The 20,043-nt window shown below is 48.3% G+C and overlaps 2 protein-coding genes and 1 long non-coding RNA gene across 3 annotated transcripts; 2 read left to right on the forward strand and 1 right to left on the reverse strand.

The window, feature by feature from the left end:
* Positions 1-937: 937 nt before the first annotated feature.
* NFKBID (NFKB inhibitor delta) lies at positions 938-8,482 on the forward strand. The gene is made up of 7 exons (XM_071769232.1): positions 938-1,411; positions 1,973-2,119; positions 2,725-2,776; positions 3,478-3,644; positions 3,916-4,032; positions 7,086-7,250; positions 7,638-8,482. Exons 1-7 carry the CDS (start codon positions 1,334-1,336, stop codon positions 7,707-7,709), a joined length of 798 nt encoding a protein of 265 aa, XP_071625333.1. The 5' UTR covers positions 938-1,333; the 3' UTR covers positions 7,710-8,482.
* A 4,499-nt stretch (positions 8,483-12,981) lies between these two features.
* Positions 12,982-19,099, reverse strand: POU2AF3 (POU class 2 homeobox associating factor 3). Its single transcript, XM_071769208.1, has 5 exons — positions 18,653-19,099; positions 17,084-17,178; positions 15,509-15,566; positions 14,264-14,490; positions 12,982-13,620 (listed from the first exon to the last, which is right to left on the reverse strand). Exons 1-5 carry the CDS (start codon positions 18,657-18,659, stop codon positions 13,282-13,284), a joined length of 726 nt encoding a protein of 241 aa, XP_071625309.1. The 5' UTR covers positions 18,660-19,099; the 3' UTR covers positions 12,982-13,281.
* LOC139807804 (uncharacterized) lies at positions 15,040-17,680 on the forward strand. The gene is made up of 3 exons (XR_011730688.1): positions 15,040-15,638; positions 16,533-16,605; positions 17,473-17,680. It is a non-coding gene; the product is annotated as an uncharacterized lncRNA (long non-coding RNA).
* Positions 19,100-20,043: the final 944 nt, after the last annotated feature.

Raw genomic sequence — 20,043 nt, forward strand, 5'->3', positions numbered from 1 at the left:
AGAAGCCCAGATTAGCTGTCAGTCCTCCAGCTAATTTTGCACATTAAGGATGATCTAAATGATCTAAATTAGGCCTGGAGGCATTCCTGGAGCTCAGAGGTTAAGTTCCATCAGTGTTATCCTCTGTTGCCACCCCTGGGGATGTGTGGGTGTGCAGCCACAGCTAATGCTGAAAATGGCACAGTTAATGGCTGAAAATCTGATCTAACCCTGAAAGCTGCATTTCCACCTCCTGAAGTTCCCAGCTCTGGCTCTGGGGTACAAAATCACCCGAGGAAAAAAGCAAATACCTACTGCCTTCTGACTAAAAAGGATGAAAATGGTGCTGTCTGCAGCAAAACAAACCCAGGGGCTGGTAGGGATGATTTTAGGATCAGAAAATCATGGCATTTTCAGGGTTGGAAGGGACCTTAAAGATCATCCAGTTCCAACCCCCTTCCATTGGGCTTGGATACCTCCCAGCAGATCAGGTTGCTCAGAGCTCAGGGTGTTCTCCTCCTCTCCAAAGGGGAATTGTAAAGCTACATTACCAGCAGGATCTGAGGGAATGGAAATGGCCAGAGGCTCTGAAATCCTCCTTAGCTCCAGCCAGAGAGCTGGGCAAGCAAAGTGAAGCAGTGAAGGGTTCACCCCATTGCTAAGGGCCCTGTGGTGCTTGGGGCCATGGTTTAGTGATGGGTTTATCAGAAATAGGGTGAGAGGGTTAGGATGAGGTTGGACTCAGTGATCCTGAAGGTTTTTTCCAGCCTACGAAATTCCGATTTTATGTCACCAGCAGACCCAAAACTGCTGTGAGTTGTGACACCTCTTTGGTTTATGCTCCAGATGAGGACTTTGTCCCTCTCAGTGGTAGTTTTGGCAAAGAAGGAGAGCTTAGCAGACTGTTTACCAGGACACCCTTTAGAAGGGGCTGTGCTGAGAAGATGCTGAGGTGCACCCAGGGCCATATCACCCCAACAAGTGGGGTTCACAGCATTGTGCTCTGGGCCCCAGCACCAGGATTTGTAGAGGACTTGGATACGTCCCAGCACAAGGGTGCATCTCACCTGAAAGCAAGTGCTGAAGTGGAAGGGAGACATCCTGTCAGAGCTCAGGAGTGCTGAGGGCCCTTGAAAGCTGGAGGTATTTTGAAGGGGGAAGCTCTTTCCATGGGAGTGGATGCTTTCGAGGTCAAGTCCCTTAGGGCTTGTGGCATAGTTCTGTGGAACATGGGGTATAAAACCCTCCAAATGGCTGTGTAAAACTGTTTTCTCCCAGGGGGGTTCGTGGCCAAGCAGTGATCAGTGTCTTTATTTACTGTCTTAGAATTCTACATCTTTATGCAGCTAAAGGTATGAGGGCCTATGCACTGGCAGCTGCAGAGCGCATGAAAGTGCTGCGGAGACTCGATGCCAAGGAACACAGAGGAAAGGTAACCCCGACCACTTTCTCCTCCAGACAGGGGGGGGTTGGGATGGGCAGGGGCTTTCCATGACTGAGAGCAAGCCAGGGAATCCAGCTCTGTCTCTCTATTGCTGCAAAGGAGGCCTTGGGCATGGCTGTGCCTTGTTTGGGTGCAGGATCCTAAAATTAGTGGAATGAGAAGGAGCTTTTTTTCTTTTTGCAGCCCATGGGTCTGTGAGAATGGTTTGGAAAAATAGGTGTGTGGTTGCAGTAGTCTCTGAGGCTGAAGGTTTTATGTACACAAGTGCTGCACCTGAGGTGCAGTGTCCCAAAAATGCTGGATTGGAGCTGTCATCCTGATCAGAGCCAAAGGACACCGGGGGGAGTTCAGCAGGAGCTGGGAAACATCCCTGTCTCCTGACACCAGGAGTCCCAATATGTAGGATTCAAAATCTGTGAGGTTTTTTTTTTTTTTTATGAACCACACTCCTTGGGATTCTAGATCCAGACTGTCTTTCCCTGCTCCTCACTTTATGCTGGCATCTGCTGCTGGACTCTGACATTTTATCCCCTGTGCTGCTGTTTCCAGACTCCTCTGCTGGTGGCTGTCACTGCCAGGCAGGCAGCAATTGTCTGGGACCTGATCCAGGCAGGAGCAGATGTCAATGCTGTGGACAACAAAGGGCAGTCAGCTTTACATCTTGCTGCAACTTATGGCTATGCCCAAGTTCTCCAGGTAGGAAAACTCTGGATTGAGCTGAACCCACAGTGAAGCCTCAATTAAATAAGTGTCTAACCAGTCAAGGTGTCAGTAAGCACTGCAGACTGACTGAAGTCTTTTTTTTTCCCATTGTGTGAGGAAGAGGCTTCCCAGCCTGTCCCTGTTTTAGCACTCCAGATGCTCCTTGTTACAGGGGAAATGGCTTTAGCAGGGGGAAAAAATCCTTCCTGCAGATCCCAGCTCTCCTGTCAAGGGTAACTTGGAATAAATATGGATTGGTGTTACTGGTGCCTTTGCTCCAGGGTGAAAGAGAGGATGCTAGGACATTCAAGTTGGGGAATTGCCTTAATTTTGCTGTTCTGAACTGAAAATCTAGTAGTGAACTGTAGTTATGTGGGGTTTAGGAAACCAGGGAACATGATCATCCAGTGTAACCCTGAATGTCCCTGTGGGGAAATAGATTCACATCACTGCAATGTAGAGTCAAACCAGAGCTTGGTCTGTAGTTAAATGAGAATTACCTGCTTGGTAATTGGTTTTAAATTTTGTTGGTTCTGACTGATTTGGGCTTGGACAGTATTCTGCTGAACTAATGTTTTCTATTTCTCTCTTGTTCCTAGGTTATACTGGCACTAGGTTTCCCTCTTGACTTAGAAATGAAGGATTTTGAAGGTAAAACTGTAGAAATATTTTATAGTGGTATTCTAGAACTCAAAAAACCCTCTTGGCTGTTTCATTGACTGATGCTCCCTGGTGTCTGGTGCTGTGCCAGGAGCCCACTGTGGCCTCAGAAGCTGCCTGGGGGAGCAGTGCTGCTGCACACACCACAGGATTCACTGGTTCTGATAATTCAGAGGTTCTGATAATTCAGAGGTTCTGATAATTCAGTGCTTCCAATAATTCAGTGGGGATTCACTGCACTTTTGGAACTGAACAGATGCTGGAGTGCTCTGTGGAGGTTCTATACAGCCACTGTGGTACCTCTGAAGTGGGGAAGGGAGCAGAGACTTTATATTTTATATTTATATTTATATTTATATTTATATTTATATTTATATTTATATTTATATTTATATTTATATTTATATTTATATTTATATTTCTAAAGTGCCTATCAGCATACTGATAGTATGGTGATAGTGGTTCTTTGGAACCACTCTGACAGCAGAGGTCAGACCAGGAGTCAGCACTTCTGTTTCCAACCAATTTAAAAAAACCAAAAAAGCCAGAAGACTTTGCTGCCAGCTGGTGTTTCATACTGCTGCTCCATCAGGGCTGGAGAGACACACCAGCTCTCAGCCCTCACTGCCTCTCTGTGCATCAGGATCTTCCCTGGGACTGGTGTTCTCTCCCTCCCACCCTTGGTTTTGCAGGACATACCCCTCTGCACTGTGCTGTGCTGGCTCACAATGCCCTGCTCAGGGAGCAGGAGTTCCAGATGCTGACAGAGGAGCAGCAGGAACATCTGCAGCACCAGAGGGAAGAGCTGGAGTCCTGCATCCACCTCCTGGTGCAGACAGGAGCCTCCATCTACAGCCGGGTAAGGGATGGGCTCAGTTATCCACAGGGATATCCACAGGGGGTTTGTTGGGCTCCCTGAAGCTAGTGCTGTGCTCCAGAGAGAGAATTGGAGAAGGAATTAAGTGCTGACAGAGAATGAAACCAGTTCCCCATTCACATGCTTGGTTGCAGAGTTAATTGCTGCCTTTGGGACTTTTCATGGATGTATTAGGGTAAAATTTTCAGGTTGTTCAGCAGAACATCTCTTATTTTGTTTGGTTTTTCTGTTTGTTTTTTTTTTTTTTAAATAGGATGTGAAAAGCAACAAAACAGTCCTTCATTACACAGTCCAGGATGGAAATATCTCCCTGCTCAGATACTTCTTGGAGCTGAATGCTTTCAAGTCCAAGGACTTTGTGAACAGCAAGGTGAGTCCAGGCCATGCACGGAGAGGATTGATGTGCACATCCCCAGGCAGAGGAGATGCCAAGAGCTGTGCTGCAGACAGAGGTGTTGGGAGATCTGTGGGCTCCTCCAGAAACCAGTTATTCCATTCCAACAGATTTTTTTTTTTTTCTGAAGGCAAAGAGCAACAGTTTATGAATCTGAAGCTTTTTTTTTTTTTTCCTAACCTGAAACCATATTTTCCAGCTGCTTAGGGCAGCCCTGTATCAAGTAATCTCTCCTGCCAAACATTCCATCCTCCTCATGTAGAGCTCCCACTTCATTTAAAGGAGTTGCTGAGTGCCTTAATGTTGTTTGCAGGTCTTCTGGCTGTGTTTTTGCTGGTTTCTGGGGGCACAGCCACTGCCAGGGTGTATAAAGCAAGCCAGAAACCTTCCCAGTGCTGCTGTTGTGTCACCCATCCCCTTGCTGCCCCATACTTCACCTCTGAGCAGATACCAAGCAGTGACACTATCTTGCAGAGGTATCAGCTTCACCCAGCCTCCTAAACAAAAATCCTGACATTCCTCTGCCTCTGCTCAGACATTGATCTGCACCATCACCCAGAGCTCAGGCCCTGGACCAGCTGCCCCTTCTCAAGTGGGGGATTTTGGGGGCTTCTGCAGGAAGCAGGAAAGGAGAGAAGGAGGGGAGGACAAGGCTGCTGCTCCCTGTTCTGAGAGGGTCAGAGCATTAGCTTTTAATTCCAGCCCCCCAGAGCATCCACATTCTTGTGTTCATCACAAGAACTGAGTGTGTTCTGCCAACTCAGTTGCCCACCTGGGGAGCAGATGCTGGGCAACATCTTTTTTATTTATTTTTTTTTGTTGTTGTTTGTTTGATTTTTCCACTGCAGAATTTTGTGGGACTGGAGGAAACATTGTTTTGCTTTGTATTTGTGGGTAATAACACCAAGTTTCTGTCTTTCTTCACAGTGGAGGGCCTTATGCTGCCTTTTCACTACATTCTTTCTGTATCTTTTAAGACCCATGGGGCAGGTGCCAGCTTGTCCCTGGAGTCTGCAGTTGTGTCTCTTGATCACAGCCCTGTGAGAGCTTCCCACTCTGATAAGATCACCTGGAGTCTTCAGTTTTGTTGTGAGCTGTCTGGGACAGTGAGAATATGATGGCAAACTTGTCTGACACCCATCCTGGCTTTTAGCTCTTCCAAGCATGAAGATGACAAAAAATCAGGGACACTGAGTCCATGGTTTGGCTTCTCTGGGTCACTGCTTGCTCTGATTGTCTCATTCCAAACCCATTTCTTTGTGGATTTGGAAAATCTATAAATTCAGTGGAAAAACAATGAGGCCTTTGAGGTGTTTTTCACCTGGAGGATTCCATATCCTGCTGTTCTGAACCATGGGCCCTGTTAGAGCCAAGGGGAGATTCAAGATCAGACACTGTCTTTTCTTAGCCCCATGCCTGGATTTGGAAGTTATCAAGTGCTCTGCCATAAAGATGCAGCAAACAAATGCAGATGTTTCCTTTTTAATGAGAAGTCCTATAAAGAGCTTGTTACTTGTCTCTCTGGGATGATAAAATTGACAAGGATCAGCTTGTTCAGGGCTTGTAAAAAAAAAAAAAAAGCCTTGTCTGAGAAGAGCTGTTAAGATTTTCAAGTTTTGTTTAGTGCTTCGATGTCCCTTATGTGACTCAGTGGTCAATAAGACCTGAAAATCATATGTCTGCCTTTTAGCAATTGTAGGGGTGACACACACTGCAGTTTGTTGCCAACCATCCTGTGCTGGTGATAAATGGGTGATCGTTTCTGAGAAAAAAAAAGAAAAAAAAAAAAGGACAAAAAAAAAGAAAAAAAAAAGGAAAAAAAAAAAAAAAGAAAAAAAAAAAAAAAAGAAAAAATAGACAGCTGCCTCAATGAGACTTCAGACACACTAAAAATACCTTGCCTCGTGCATTTGCCAGTCAGGTTTTTCTCATTTAACACCGTTTGCAGTCACAGCTGGCTGGGCAGGGACAGGGATTCGGACACGGTCTGGCGGGACCGGAGCTTTGCGGCTCCGTCCTGCGCCCCCCGGTGGATTCCCGGCAGGTTCTGTGCATCCTTCCTGGGCAAACCACATCCAGAAAAACCTGGAGTCGTACGTCCTTGAAGTAGATCCTGACCTGAGGACTCTGCCATGAAAATAAAGACAAAGCTCTGCCTTGGGGAAGGGGCCAGGTTTGCAGCCTGGCATCATTTATTTTGTCTGCCAAGGGCCCCTCAGCAGGTTTTGGTTCACAAAGTCACTCAGAGCCAGAGGCTGCTGGGTTTCTGGCTCAGCTGGACCACTGGGACACTTTCCAAAAACCTCTTTTCAGTGCTAGGAGTTTGGTGAGCTGGGGGGGCTCAAAGATTCCTGATATCCCAAAGATTTGTCTGAGCCATAACCCACACTCTGTTGAGCCTGGGTTCCACTTGTGCTGAGGTCTCTCTGCAGCTTTTCTGCACTTGCAGGTGATGGAAAAGGGGGTGGTGAAGATGTGCAGAGCCAGAGCAGGTCTGTTGTTGTTGCTGATCCTTGCATAGCTCAGGTGTGATGGGAAGCACAGCTTAATGGGGTTTGTGTCCCTTAGACTGACTTCAGTGTTTTCCAATGAAATAATTCCTTCTGTTTCTGCTGCATGTTACTCTGCCTTTATCCTTCTCTTTTTCAAACATCTCCTGGGGTCTGTGCTTAGTGAGGGCACAGTTTAGCAGGGAGCTGCAGAATGATCAGGAGTGTTTGTTAGCTGTGCCCAAAGCATCAAAGCCCCCTGGTTTGTAGTGCTCTATCAGCAAGAAAAACCTCAATCCTCAGCTCTTCTGCATGAGCAGCCATACATGGGATAAAAAAACAGAGCAAGGATACCCTCTCTTCTCCCTGGAAGCAATTGTGTGGGGCTTCTTCAGATCTCATTTCACAAGTCTTCATTTCTAGGACAATTCAGAGTAGCTGGCACAGCTTATCAGGATATTTATCTTGTGTTGGGGGTTTTTTTGGGTTTGTTTGTTTGGGTTTTTTCCCCATCTTTTTCTATTTCTTCCCCTGCATTAGGCACATGGCAACACAGCTCTGCACATGGCAGCTGCATTGCCACAGGAGAAGAACCAGAGAGAAATCATCCAGTTGCTCCTTGACCACGGGGCAGACCCCAGCATCCGAAACTTCGACAACGATCAGCCAGTCCACATGGCTCCTCCTGGGAAAGCTGGGGATCAGGTACATCCCCTGCACATCTGGCACATCTGGGCACAGCTTCTGTCCTTGCCAGTGAGGACAAAATGGGGGATGTGGGGCTGAGCTTGCATGGGTGCAGGCTTGGGGGTTCCCACCCCAGTAAATCTCTGATCAAGGAGCACAGAGCAGGTGCTGGGAGGTACTCCCAAAACATATGGGGAAGAAGCAATCTGTAGTTCTTCCATAATGGCAAAAAATCTCAAGGGGATATTGGGTTCCATGCCTACAGGTGGGAAAAGGCTCCTGGAGCTCAGGTTACATGTGTGCTTGGTTACATATTTACATGTATGTAAGTGTAGGGATGGATTGGGGGGGTTGCATGCACAGTTTCAGATGGTGACTTATGAACACCTACATTTTTCTTGGCAGGTTAGGCACCTGCTGAGAAAAGGGAGAGTTGGATCTGCATTCGTTTCCTGTCACCGAAATGCCAGGTCCTAGGTTGTCTGCAGTTCCTGAAATGGCTTCAACTTCTGCTTGCTGATTGCCCAAGACCTCCAAGCTTGAGGATGGCAAACCAACATGTCCCTGCTCCTAAAGTCTTTAAACCAGGTGGGAAGACAGTGTTTAACAGCCTGTGGACCATGAGTAATGCATAAGATGTTAGAGGATGAGCTTTCAGATGGTTGAGAACTTTATTTTGTTAAAAAAAAAAACTAATAAGCCTCAGACATTGCTTGCAAGCAAGGAGGCAAGCAAAGAAAATGTTGCAGGAATAAGCAAATGTGCAGCCAAGCTTTGATTTGGTGGCCACTGAACCCCGTGGTGGTGATGGAACCCAAGCTGGTAGTTTGGCTATAAAAGGCTGAGAAATACTGCTCTGGGACATGCTTAAAATGGGTCTTTTGTGGGAGCCTGTACAGAGGTTGAAATGCTGAATCCTGTGTGATGTGCAGTTACCTCTGTTCCTCCTGCAAATGCAGGAACCTGGGGGGAGGGACAACACTGGATGGGAGAGGCCAAATCAGCCTGAGGAGTCACCCACGGATGTATTTCACCTGAGTGAAGAACAGATGTCTGAACCCAAGAGCTCCAAGGGTTCCTGCAAGCTGCTACTACCCCAGTTCTTGGCACTTTCTGGAAGAAAGCTGAAGCAGCTCCTCACCCCAGCTCCATGCAGAAATCTGAGGCTTGGAAGAGCAAGCACATGGCAAGTACAGCTTTGTGTGGCTCCTGAGTGCCTCCTCTTGGACACATCTGATTCAATCCAAGTTTCCAGCTCTGATGGCCAAGTATAACCTGAGCAGGAGGCAGAAGCTCCTTTAGCTTTAGGTCCTCAACAGATTTTAGGCATGGACAGGGGAAAAAACCCTTGACCCGTGTGCCCCTGTACGCAGCAGGGTCACAGGGCAACGTGGCAAGTGCTCTCCTCTCAGGGGCTGTTTTAGTGGATTATTCTTTCTGTGAAATGATTTGTGAATTGCTGTGCAATCATCTGGCACCAGTGGCTCAAGAGGATTGGAAGTAGATGCCTGAAGAGAGTGAAACCCATGGTTTAATAGCCCTGCCACAGAAGGTGTCTCATCTGCAGCACACATCCTGAATTCTACTTCGCTGATTTCTCAGTGTTTTGTTTTGTTCTTTTTTTCCTAACAAGACTGAACAATAAGCTGAAGGGCAGATACCTTAAATCACTGAAGTAACTTCCTTGATCCCCCACAGACTCAATGGGATGAGGGTTTCTTGTCAGTCTTGCAGAGTTAAACTGTTTAAACCACTGTTTACCAGACTTCAACAAATGCTCTTGAGAAGTGAAGAAATCTCCAGTTTCTCAGCCCTCCTCTCTCCTGTTCTGCTATTGCTTCTCACTACGTGGTATCCACAAACCTGCCAACATCCTCTGACAAAAAAGCAGATGAATTTGCATGTGTTTGCATAAATTTGCATGCATCTGGGCATAGGCCAGCAAAAGCATGTGCTGTCTTACTTTGAAGGGATGTTATAACAACCCTGGAATTGAGTGGTGACTGCATTGGTGAGTTAATACTATGTGTCAAGACAAAATGTTCAATAAAACACCAGTTTCTTGAGGTTGCTAGCAAGAAAACTGTAAGAAGATGATCATCGTGTGGCATGAGGTGCAGTAAGGAAAACATAAAAGCTTTTTGCTGTCTCTAAATGTCTGTGAGGTGACAGAAGTCTTTTTGCAACAAATGAAAAAAAAATCGCTGAGCTGTTTTGTAGAGTGGCTTCTCTCTTCATTCTTTGATCTGCCTGCTCTTGGGTGCTTAATGCAGAGCAGTCTGTAAACAGCACAAGCTCCAGAATATCTGGGAAAGTGTCTGTCTGGGGAGCCATGGATGTGTTTCACCCTGACAAGGCTGTGTTATCTTACTCCAGGTTGCTGGGTGAGCTTTGCAGAGGCTTCTCACGACTGAGCCAGGAAGGATTTGGTCTGTGTTAGGGCACATCTGTGTTCAGCTTCCCAAAGCTCTGCATTAGGGACCTGTCCTGAAGCCAGCAGGATGCTCAGATTTCCTTTGGATGGATCCAGGAGGAGGACAGAGGCTGCTGCCTCCCTGCTCATGGAAAGCACTTTTCCCTTTTCCCTGTCAAACCAGCCAGTTCCTGGCCTGTGTATCCAGAAAATCCCTTTTAAAGCTCAGAGTTGGTCAGTGTTAACCTTCTGTGCTGGGGTGGATTTCATGCATTTGAGCAGCATCTTCGTTCACACTTAACCCATCATTTTTTTTAAGAATGTTTCAGGGGAAAAGTCCCTTTTATAGCCCTAGCAGTGCTGGTTTTGTGTGATACCCCTTGATCTGCAGAGTTTCTCTCTCCCTACTCACGTTTTTTTGGATAAGCTGCACATAACAAAGGCTTCTTCAGATCTTCACAAAGAGCCTGAAGTGGCACCAAAACAAAGTTGCCAGTTGGTTGGCAAGGAAAGCTTTCTCATCAAATGCTCTGTGCAACTGGTTAAGAACCTGAAAATAAGAACTTTTTCTTTTCTCTGCGGGCCACTTCTGGAGTTATTTATGGCTTTTGTAAGAACAGGGTGATCATCACTTTTGTAAAAGCAGGTGTTTATATAGGCTGGCAGAACCTCACCTGGCAGGACTGATGATTTGCCAGCTTTTGGGTAGTGCTGTGCCAGTTCTGTTGGAGATATGACCCAAGCTACTTCCCTTTAATCCCCCTATTTTTTTCTTTTTTATTTTTTTGAAAGGGGGGTGGAGAGGAGGAATGTGTCACAGCCAGAAAATGCACAATCAGCCTTTGAATAGTCCTGCTGTGTTTTTCTTTTTTTTTTTTTTCTCCTTTCTTGTGTCAACAAGATATCATTGTGTCAACAGTCAGCAAGCTTTAACTTGCAGTCTGTGTGTCACCTGGAGCTATTGACACGGGGCTGGGGAATGGTGTCTGAAACACATCTGTGGCATTGAGGATTGCAAAACAAGTGGAGAAAGCAGAGCAGAGAAATAGGAAGAGGCTGCAGGTGATGGAGGACAGTGCCACTCACTTAATGGAAGCTGTTAGAGTCCAGAGAACCCAGTGCAGAGAAAGATTTTGCTGGAAATATCCTTATCCCATCAGAGCAGGTGGCATCATGCAGCATGAGGCTAAGAGCTGCTAAAAATCTGCTGTCTTTAGCAAGCCCCTGCAGGCACCCAGCTCAGGACCTCAAAGTGATGGAGAAGGTCAGTGGTGAGACCAGCCCAGCCCTGGCAGAGCCAATTTCCCTCCCTGGAGAGCTGCTGCTTGTTCTGCCTGGGTCAGGCAGCATCCAAGAAGCAGGAATCAGAATGGGATGTAGGGTGGTTTGTTCTCATCCATCATTTCTGAGGGGCTGTGTCCAAACAGAAGCTGTGGGTGCAGAGATGGGCACAACCTCCCAGTGCAGAGCAGAGCCTGACAGCTGCCCAGGTGTGTGCCCCAGTGTTCTGAGCAGTGTTCAAGCTGCTGATCACAGGTTTGGGTACCTGCCTGGTGTGGAGGTGAGAGAAATGATGTCGGGCTGCTCCTCCTGGCTCTGTTCTAGAGACTGGGATGCTCTGGGCCTTGCTGTGAGATGGCTTCATGAGAGGGCTCTCCTTGGTGAGTGCTTCCATACCATTTCCACTTGCTTTTTGCAGGATGAGAACATTCCATCCCAGCTCTCTTAAGCTCCAGCCAGCACTGCCAACCCATGGGGAGGATGTGGTCACCCCATTTCCACTGGAAGCCTCAAATATCTTGCCTGAAACTTATCATCCCACGGCTCTTTGGTGTTGCTGGAGGAGCAGCTGGCACTGGGCAAACTGGGGCAGTAGAAATACAACCCCCCAGGGTCCTGAGATAACACTCAGGGGCTGCAGCACCTGCCAAGGACACTGAAGTGACACCTCAGAGTCTCTGCCCAAGGGGAATCAAACCTTTATCTGCAGCTGTGAACCCTGTTTGTGAGCTCCCTGTCACCAAATCTGAGATTAATCAGGCTACAACAGGGGAGAGGGGAAGATATCTAAAGCTGTCAAAGTATTTTAAAGCCAGTTTGGGGGGAAAAAAAATGCTGGTAACTTAGATAAGGTAAAAGACCTGGAAGGTGAAAGGTAAAGTTATCTTTGTGTCATCTCCAGCATGGCAAAAATGAAATGTCCTGTCCAGGCACCTGGACTCCATGTGGAAAAAATGCCATTTATGTCTCATAAATCACTTGAAGTGAAGAGAACCCTGGAGGGTACCAACATGGGAGGAAACAGCTAACAAAGGTGGGGATAAAAGCTTGAAATAACTGGCATGATATAATTTTTTTTAAGTCTCATTTTTAAAATGTTGCCCTTATCTCTTCCTAGATTTCACAGGGTGAGGAAATACTGGTTATTTTTTTAGTAGAGAGAAGGAAATCTCTGTGTGTGACAGGCAGATATTTGTGTTTGTTGTACCATGAGCTGTTTGGGTAATTTCAGGTCTGGGGTTTGCAGTTAACTGTGGAAAGGTCCAGAGGAGAAGGTGAGCATACAGCTGGTGAAATTTGCTATTTGTCTTCACAGATGGAGTTAGTTATTTTCATTTGTGTTGGATTTAATATGGAGGGATGTTTTTTCTCTTTCCAGTCTGGTTGCTCAGCTGATAAACTGGTAGCTTGGCAGTCTGCCTCACCAAGTGCTATTAAAAGGAGGTGAGACACAGTCTGGGTTTGTGCAAGAGGCAGGGAATCCTCAGTGTGATAAATTTCCCATTATGTACTTAAAAAAAAAAAAAAAAAAAAAAAGGAAAAAAAGGATAATAATTTAGTTCCTGTTCAGTTGCTACAAGGTGCAGAAAGCCCAATATCAACAGACCAAACCTTACAGAGAGCTGCCAAACTACATCAGCCATCACAGCTGGTGTTGAGCAGCAGCCAGAGAAGTTTGGCACTGGATTCAACCTCCCTGCAGGCCTGAGGGGACTTTCTGGCACATCCTGCATGGGCTGAGCCCTGAGCTTGCATGGAAAACAGCAGTTTTCCTTTCCTGCAAGAACTTCCAGGGAATATCATCCCAGCAGCCTGAGCAGAAGCAGTGGCTAAGAAGCTGCTGATCTGTCTCCTTGCAGGGTGCTGCCTTCTCTTTAGGAAAATGTGCTGAGATACACAGAGAGTTTTTATCTGCTGGAAATGGTGAGCAAGAGATTTCCTGCTGCTGAGTAAGTGCTCCTTGTGCAGGTTGCTGAGCATTTCTCATCCTCACCTCACCAGGACTATTGGCAAAAAGGAAAAGCACTGACATTTAGCACATGAGGAATGAAGAGGTTTCAGTGTGCATACCAAATTATTTATTTGTATCAAAAAGAGCTGGCTGAATGACATGTGTTTGCTAAAGCAGCTTAGTATTTCTTTAAAAAACAGGAAAAAAACCCACCAAAACCCACCCCAACAACCAAACACCCCTGGCCATAGCAGGCAGGAGGACAAATGTAGTGAGAGCATCGTGTAGGAAACGTGTGAGTAGTGCAGAACAAACTGGACGTGTGTTGGGCAGCACAACTTTGCACAGTTCGTGGGCAACCAGTCTGATCTGGAGGCAGTGGAGGTGTCCAAGCAGAGCCCTCACTAGCTGTAGCAGATGTCACAGCTCCTGTCCCTTCTGAAGAAGTCCTCAGCCATGGCCATGGGGGGCAGGTAGTCCATGCAGTCTGTGTTGGGGCAGGGGAAGCACTGTGGGACCCTGCTGTCCCCATGCTGGGAGGCAGAGGCTGTGCAGCAGCAGGCAGAGGGGGGGTATGGGGAGGGGGCATGGCAGGACCACTCCTCTGCAGGATAACCATAGGGCTTGGTGTCCAGAGCAGAGGGAGGGCTGTGGGGCAGGGGAGTGAAAGGAGAGAGCTGAGGAGGAGAGCAGCTGGAGTCCAGTGGGCTGGAGAGCTCAGCTGGGCTGGGGGATCCAGCAGCCTGGAGGAGAGAAAAAAAAAAAAAAACAACAAAAAAAAACCAAACACAGGACATTTCAGGGTGTCATCTGGGGAAAGGAGGGCAGCAGTTGGAATTTCCATGCTGCTGCTTTCCTCAGGAGGGTCTGGATACCCAGGGAGATGGTTTGGCCCTTTGTGTCCTAAACCTAAGAGGTAGTTCTGGTGACATTAGTGTCACTTGTGAGCTTCTCTGTGGCTGGGCTCTTCCTTGCAGAAAATCCTACAGGATCTGTTGGAGGCACATTCCCTATTCTGCTGCCTCTCTCTAGGTTTGGCTGAGCCTCCCTGTCCCCTGCTCACTGGGAACCCACCCAAGCAGCCTGGGCTGTACCCCCCCCCTCTAAATGCAGCTGCATTTCTAAATCTGCTTCATAGAATCATAGAAATTTAGGGGTTGGAAGGGACCTTGAAGGGTCACCTATAGCAAGTCCCACAGGAAATGCTCCGGGTGGGCTTTGGATGTCTCCAGGGAAGAAGACCCCACAACCTCCCTGGAGACCCCACAACCTCCCTAGGTTGTGCTCTGGCACCCTGACAGTGAAAAAATTCTTCCTAAATTGTTCTTCCTCAGGATGTGACTCAATTCCCCATCTGTGGCTGCTCCCCTGGCACATAAATCTTACCAGGCCCTGGTTAAAGCAGAGTGGGACTGGCTGGAAGGGGTCTGAGTTGTAGGGAGATGATGTCTGGAAAGTGCTGCAGGCTGGGTCTGAGGGTCCATCTGTCTGCAGGCAGGAATCCACCAGCTGCTCCAAATAGCTGGGACTTTCTTCACAGGAAAGGCAATTAGAAAACTGCCACGATGGGCAATAGTTGGGCACAGAGGAGATGGATTCTGCATCAAAAGGTGCTAGGAGAGAAGGGAAGACAGACAGCAGCAGATTATTCAGCAGCTGTCATCACAAAGGGCAGGTGTTGCCTCTCATATTTTCAGCAGCCAGAGGAATTTAGCCAAAGGAAAAGGTCCTTCAAGTTCAGGGTGGATATTAAGGGAAGCAGACATCAGAGGGATGCTAAAAAGCATGCAGATATCCTGGGGACTTCAGTCCTCTTGTACAGGTCCAAAGCTCTTTATATACTGCTGGAAAGTCTCCTGGCTCCAGCCATGTTGGACAGGGATCCAGCTGGAAACTCCCTCAGACTCTTGGCCCTTTGGTTTCCCTTCTAATGTCATCAGTTTACAGACCAGAAGGTTTCCATGCAGAGCCTTGTGCTTTGCAGCTGGGCAGAGGGCTGGGGTGACAAAGTTGTGAGCAGACAAAATGGGGCAAGCCCAGAGTCAGTCGTAATTACAGGGTCAAGGTTTAGCTGGATGTGGGGAGGAAGTGAGAAGCACCCAAAATACATAAACAGATGGAGACTTTCCAGCCTGGAAAAGCTTTGGCATGTCTCACATTTCTGTATTAACATAAGCAAATCCTTTCCCAAAGATTGATGATTTCATCGTTTCCTTGTCTATACAATGTATATATTCACACCTAGCACACCTTTTAGGTCTCCCTGCTGTGATTGCAGAATAATTGAAAATCCAAATCCCCTGGAGCTCATCCTGGTGCTCCAAGTGGCCCCAGAGGTGATGCCAGCAGTGCTGTGTGTTATTCCCTAGGGGATGAGCATCCCTTCCTGAAGGGGATCTTCTCTTCTGGCTGGGGGAAAAATAAACTGCACAAATGAGAGCCTGCTCCTGACCAGGGTAGTGTGTGTACCCTGCTGGCCTCCAGGCATCCTCATCTGCATTTCATGGGCTCCTTTCAGGTGCTGATTGGCTGCATTGCCTGTTATCTGGTGGTGCCTGCCTCAACCAAGGGCCAAAGACTCAGGGCTGTGGAAAAATTTGGAAAGGGGAGGCGGATGAGTTTTGTACCAACCTGGGTGAGGAGGAGACACAGATTCTGAAAACTGGATGCTGCTGCTGCCCCAGGAAACCTGACCAAAGAGAAGGGAAGAAAAGGAATCACAGACACTTCAGCACAGGGGAGCATTTTTCCACATGCTGAGGTAAGTCAGGATTTTGTTTTACCTGCTTATGTAAAGCTTATTTACCTCATGGATGTGACATGGAAAACTTCCCTGGTATTGACCCCACAAGATTACCATGCATAACATGATTTTTCCCTGAGCCCATAACAGCACAAAACCAGCCTGGTGTAAAGCCCTTGAGGCAGCACCTTGCTCGTGTGCTCTTCCTAATTCAGCAGAAATGTAGCTGCTTTGAAGCTAACCTGCTCTTTTCTAGGACTGTGAATTCCATGGGGTGGGGATCCCAAAGAATTTGTAGGGAGAAATACGACTGAGAATGAGTAATTAATAAATTGTAACAATATCTCTTGAAACGTGGATAAGGACAATTGCAGGTCCCCCCATGGCAAGGCATCAGACTGGGTCACTGTGCTTGGTGCTGATGCAGTTTGGGAACCAGCTCTGCCCTCACTGCCCACCCTAACACAGCTCTGTGTCCCTCTGAAAAGGGACAGGGTCATTTGCTGAGGGATGCTGGAAGCTGAAGCAGGCAGATGGACCTGTTCTAGGAATCTGATCTGCCAGGGGGAACAAATCCATCCCCAAAGCAACAAGAGTTTTGGTGATGGCTTTCTTGGGACCAGGATTTTACTCTGCAAATGCAAATAGCTTTTCTCCCCCCCTCTCAGTTTTCATTCATACACACTTCCCCTTCACTTCCTTTATTCAAAATGGTCTTGAATTAGTGGCTCGTTTTCCTAGCAACAGCTTCCTACCACATTCCCAAGCATTTATTCCATTAAATTGTGGCTATTCTGGACTGGAAGTGTCTAGAGGACCACCCTTCTTCTCTTAGGCTGCAGGTGAGTAACAAGGCAGACACATCCATACCACTGGCAGCATTTTTCAAGTATCTTTGTTTTCTGTGCACAGAGGGAGCTTTTCCTGCCAGCCCTGACATCTGAGGCCTCTCCAGGACAACACAAACCTTTTGCAGATCACAAAGGTAACCTGTTGCACTGCCACTTCTCACTTTTTCCTGTGTGGGCAAAAAGATTGCTCTGTAACCTTGCTGTGGGGAGCAAGCCCCAGCTCCCTGCAGCTGAGGAGGCTGGAGGGGAGCAGTGACCCAGAATTCCCAAATCCCAGCAGTTCTGTTCACCCAGGCCTCTGTCAGACCCATCCTGCTCCCTTAGGGCTCCTCAGCATAATATTCAAGTCTCCAGTTCAAGACTGAATCCAAGTCTCCAGTGGTTTTCAGTACCACCTCCCAGCCCAATCCCTGCTGGAGAAGGGGGTGGAGATCTGTGCGTGTGTACACACGTGTGCACACTCACTCTTCCAGGCTTTGTAGGAGTCCTCTAGCTCCAGCCACTCTTGGGATTTGCATAAAGAGGTTGGTAAATCATTACTTCTTCCTGGTTCATGGCAAAAAGAAAAAGATTGAGGGGAGACAAAGCAGACACCAAAAGATTTTTACTTACTGTTGCTCCAGTTGCTGCTTGCCGTGCTCTTCTCTGCTGCAGTAACTCCTTCACTGTGATCTTTACTCTAACACCTTGGTACACCTTGGGCTTTGCTGAAAGAAAGTGTGTAAAACCACTTTACAGCACAGGAGACTTCCAGAGTGTACAGCAAACCCAGCATGTTTGCTGGGACCTTCTACACTTAGAGCTAACAGGATTATCTGGTTACTGTTAAGTCACTTGTAATCACAGTTTATTGCCCTCTTTAACATTTCCTATTCATGCCTGAGACAATCAGAGATTTATGAGAAAATTGGTGTTGATTATAGAAGCATACATTTTTATTTCACTTTGTAACCCCACATTATTCTTATTATTCTCCCTTCTTCCCCCCTGCCCACCTCCAGGTGTCCTAATACCAAGCTCCATCTGGTGCTACTGTTGGATTTATTTTAATTCATGCCATATTTGCCAGTCCTAGGACCAGAAAATAGATGTGGGAAGCACTTAATTTGTCAGATGAAGACGAGGAATGAAACAATGGAAATAAGTGGGCAGTTCTTAGCAGCTGGAACCAAAACACCATCACTGCTTTCATGAATCACTGCTTGAAAACCCTACCTTCTCTCTTCATTTTGCTCATTCTGTACAACTCCCGCGTACTCCAAACACTCATTTAGAATGTCTGTAATTCAGCCCAAACCAATCAGCGACCATCAGCCACTCCCTGTGGGGTTTTTACTACAGGAAACGCTCAAGTGAAAAATCGCTTTCACTTGCTCTGCTCCTGCTAAACCACCCAAAGCCTCTGGCAGTCCCCTTTCTGCCCTGACTTTCTGCTCCCAGTTTGACCCAGCAGCAGCTCCTGCGGACACTGGTGTCGGTCTCACGGTGCAGGCATTTGGGCTGCAGGTTCCGTGTGCTGATGCTCTGGGTGCACTGGGCAGTACCGGGTCGCGGGGTTCTGCCTCCCCACCCCACAAATCCCCCACCACGGGCACTGCTCTCTTCTGCCACCACCTCCCCACGTCTCCGTCCTCCTGTCTGACCCCCCCCCGGCCGTCCTGTCCCCCACTTTGGTGCTGTTTGGGGGGCACCTGAGGGTGCCGAGCTGGCACGGGGGGGCTGGGTGGCCAGGGGGAAGGTGACAAGGGTGACAAGGCTAGAGTGGGCTTGGGTTCGGGGAGAAGGGCCGGCAGAGAGTCGGGAATGCCTGGGGAAGACACGCAGAGGAGCGGTAAAAGGGGCCGGGAAAGGCAGCGCTGCCCCGTCGGAAGCCACGGGGATGGGCGCTGAACGGCGAGCGGTGCCCCGGCTCCCAACCCTCCCCCCCCCGACGGCTCGGCCCGGTCCGTCCCGCTTCACCCCGGCCCCGCAACGGCCCCGAAGCAGCTGCGGGGCTGGGACTCGTCGGGCAGGAGCCTTTCTCTGCCTCCTCCTTCCCTCCTCCCCGCCCTCCCCGCTTCCTCCTGGCTGAGAGGCGAGGTTGCCTCCTCGGAGAGGTGACCCCGGCAAACCCCGAAACAGCCCCAAAACGGGGTTGAGGGGAGGTTAGGGGCGGAAAAGGGGGGCCCGGGGGGGGCTTACCGGACATCCTGAGCAGGAGCTGGAAGCACCTCGCAGGGTGCCCGGTGCAGCAGCAGCCGTGGCCCTGGCCCCACAGCAGGTGAAGGGGGCAAGAGGCTTAAAATTTGGGGGGTGAAGGGACCCGCTTGCCTGGTGGCAGTGCCAGGTGGATCCTGACAATATTATTGTTTTATCCCTACGGGTATAAGTTTGAGTTTTTCTCTCCTAATGCCAAGTATTTAAAACCTCTAGAAACCAATGATTTGACAATCAATGATTGCGCGATGCTTTCAATTTGAATATTCAAAGGCTCCACAAAATGGGCTATCTTTTGGTGAGACTGAGCACATCCCCATCTAGCAGAGGGTCTGGGGGAATAAGATCTGGTGGGGCCGCCCTCCTCCTCCTTTGCTTTTGGGACATTTGCAGGGTTTTGCCCATCTTTCCCAGAATGAAGCAGATGCCTCGAAACCGGCTCAGTATTTTCCCCTCAGACAGGCAGGCTGCCTTCCAGCCCTCTCATATTTCATCTGCTACCTGCAGAGAAGATTCTGCGAGGGGCTGAGCTGGTTTTTGCACTTTTTTTTTTTTTTTCCTTTTCATTTTAAGGGTAAATACTAAGGTTTTTTGGACCAAAGTGGCAGTGTGTGGGCACAGTGTAACAAAGAGGCTGCCCTGGGCACTCAGGTAGCCGAAGCTACCCAAACCCCACTTTGACAGCACTCCCTGACCTCTGCCCAGATGCTGGCTTTAATTTGTGTTTTCCTCTAATTCTGGCTCTTTGCTTTAGCTCTGCAGATTGGCCTCTGTCTCCTCACATGCTTCAGCAAGTGGTGGGGTTTCAGTGTGTGGTAGGATGGCAGTTTTTGGATAGCCCTTCATCCCTCCACACCACTGAGGTGGATGGGGTTTGTAGTTTGCATTTAAACTCTTCCCTGGGCACCACCAGCTCTGCTGTGTCCCAGGAGAAAGCAGAAAGCAGGCCAGGCTGTTAATCATCTACCAGCAGCTCAGGCTGGCTTTTGTTACAGCTGAATCTGTTCTTTAAGTTGAACAAACACACTTGATTTCTGTGGGGAGTGGTTGCAGCAGCGATGCCATTCCTTGTGCTGAAATGTGCCCATGCAACTCCTGCTGGAAGCTTGAGTTAGACTCAGACTGTGCTCAGGTCAAATCCACACGGATGCTTCTCCAGGGCCCTTCTGGAGACGAATCCTCTCCCCTCCCCCTGTGATGTGGCACAAAGGAGCCTGTGGTGCTGGGGGACCTGCAGAGAGGGCTTGCAAGGGCTCACCCATAAAATGTTTGGGACCTGAAGCCCTTGTGGTGCTGCAGCTCCTTCCCACGGAAGGATCAGTGGTGGGTGGGTGGGCAGAGCCCGGGGATGCTGCTGGGAATGTGCAGGGCATTCC

Source organism: Heliangelus exortis, chromosome 26 (genome assembly GCF_036169615.1).
Source record: "Heliangelus exortis chromosome 26, bHelExo1.hap1, whole genome shotgun sequence".
NCBI lineage: Eukaryota > Metazoa > Chordata > Aves > Apodiformes > Trochilidae > Heliangelus > Heliangelus exortis.

Excerpts from the sequence above, each read along its gene's own strand:
- POU2AF3 (XM_071769208.1), bottom strand. Across the intron at positions 15,567-17,083 it reads AAGCAGCAACTGGAGCAACA|GTTTCCTGGGGCAGCAGCAG; the intron begins GTAAGTAAAAAT and ends CTCTTTGGTCAG. Across the intron at positions 13,621-14,263 it reads TCTGCTTTAACCAGGGCCTG|GCTGCTGGATCCCCCAGCCC; the intron begins GTAAGATTTATG and ends TCTCTCCTCCAG.
- NFKBID (XM_071769232.1), top strand. The coding sequence starts at position 1,334 with ATGAGGGCCTATGCACTGGCAGCTGCAGAGCGCATGAAAGTGCTGCGG. Across the intron at positions 2,120-2,724 it reads GCTATGCCCAAGTTCTCCAG|GTTATACTGGCACTAGGTTT; the intron begins GTAGGAAAACTC and ends TCTTGTTCCTAG. Across the intron at positions 2,777-3,477 it reads AGAAATGAAGGATTTTGAAG|GACATACCCCTCTGCACTGT; the intron begins GTAAAACTGTAG and ends TTGGTTTTGCAG.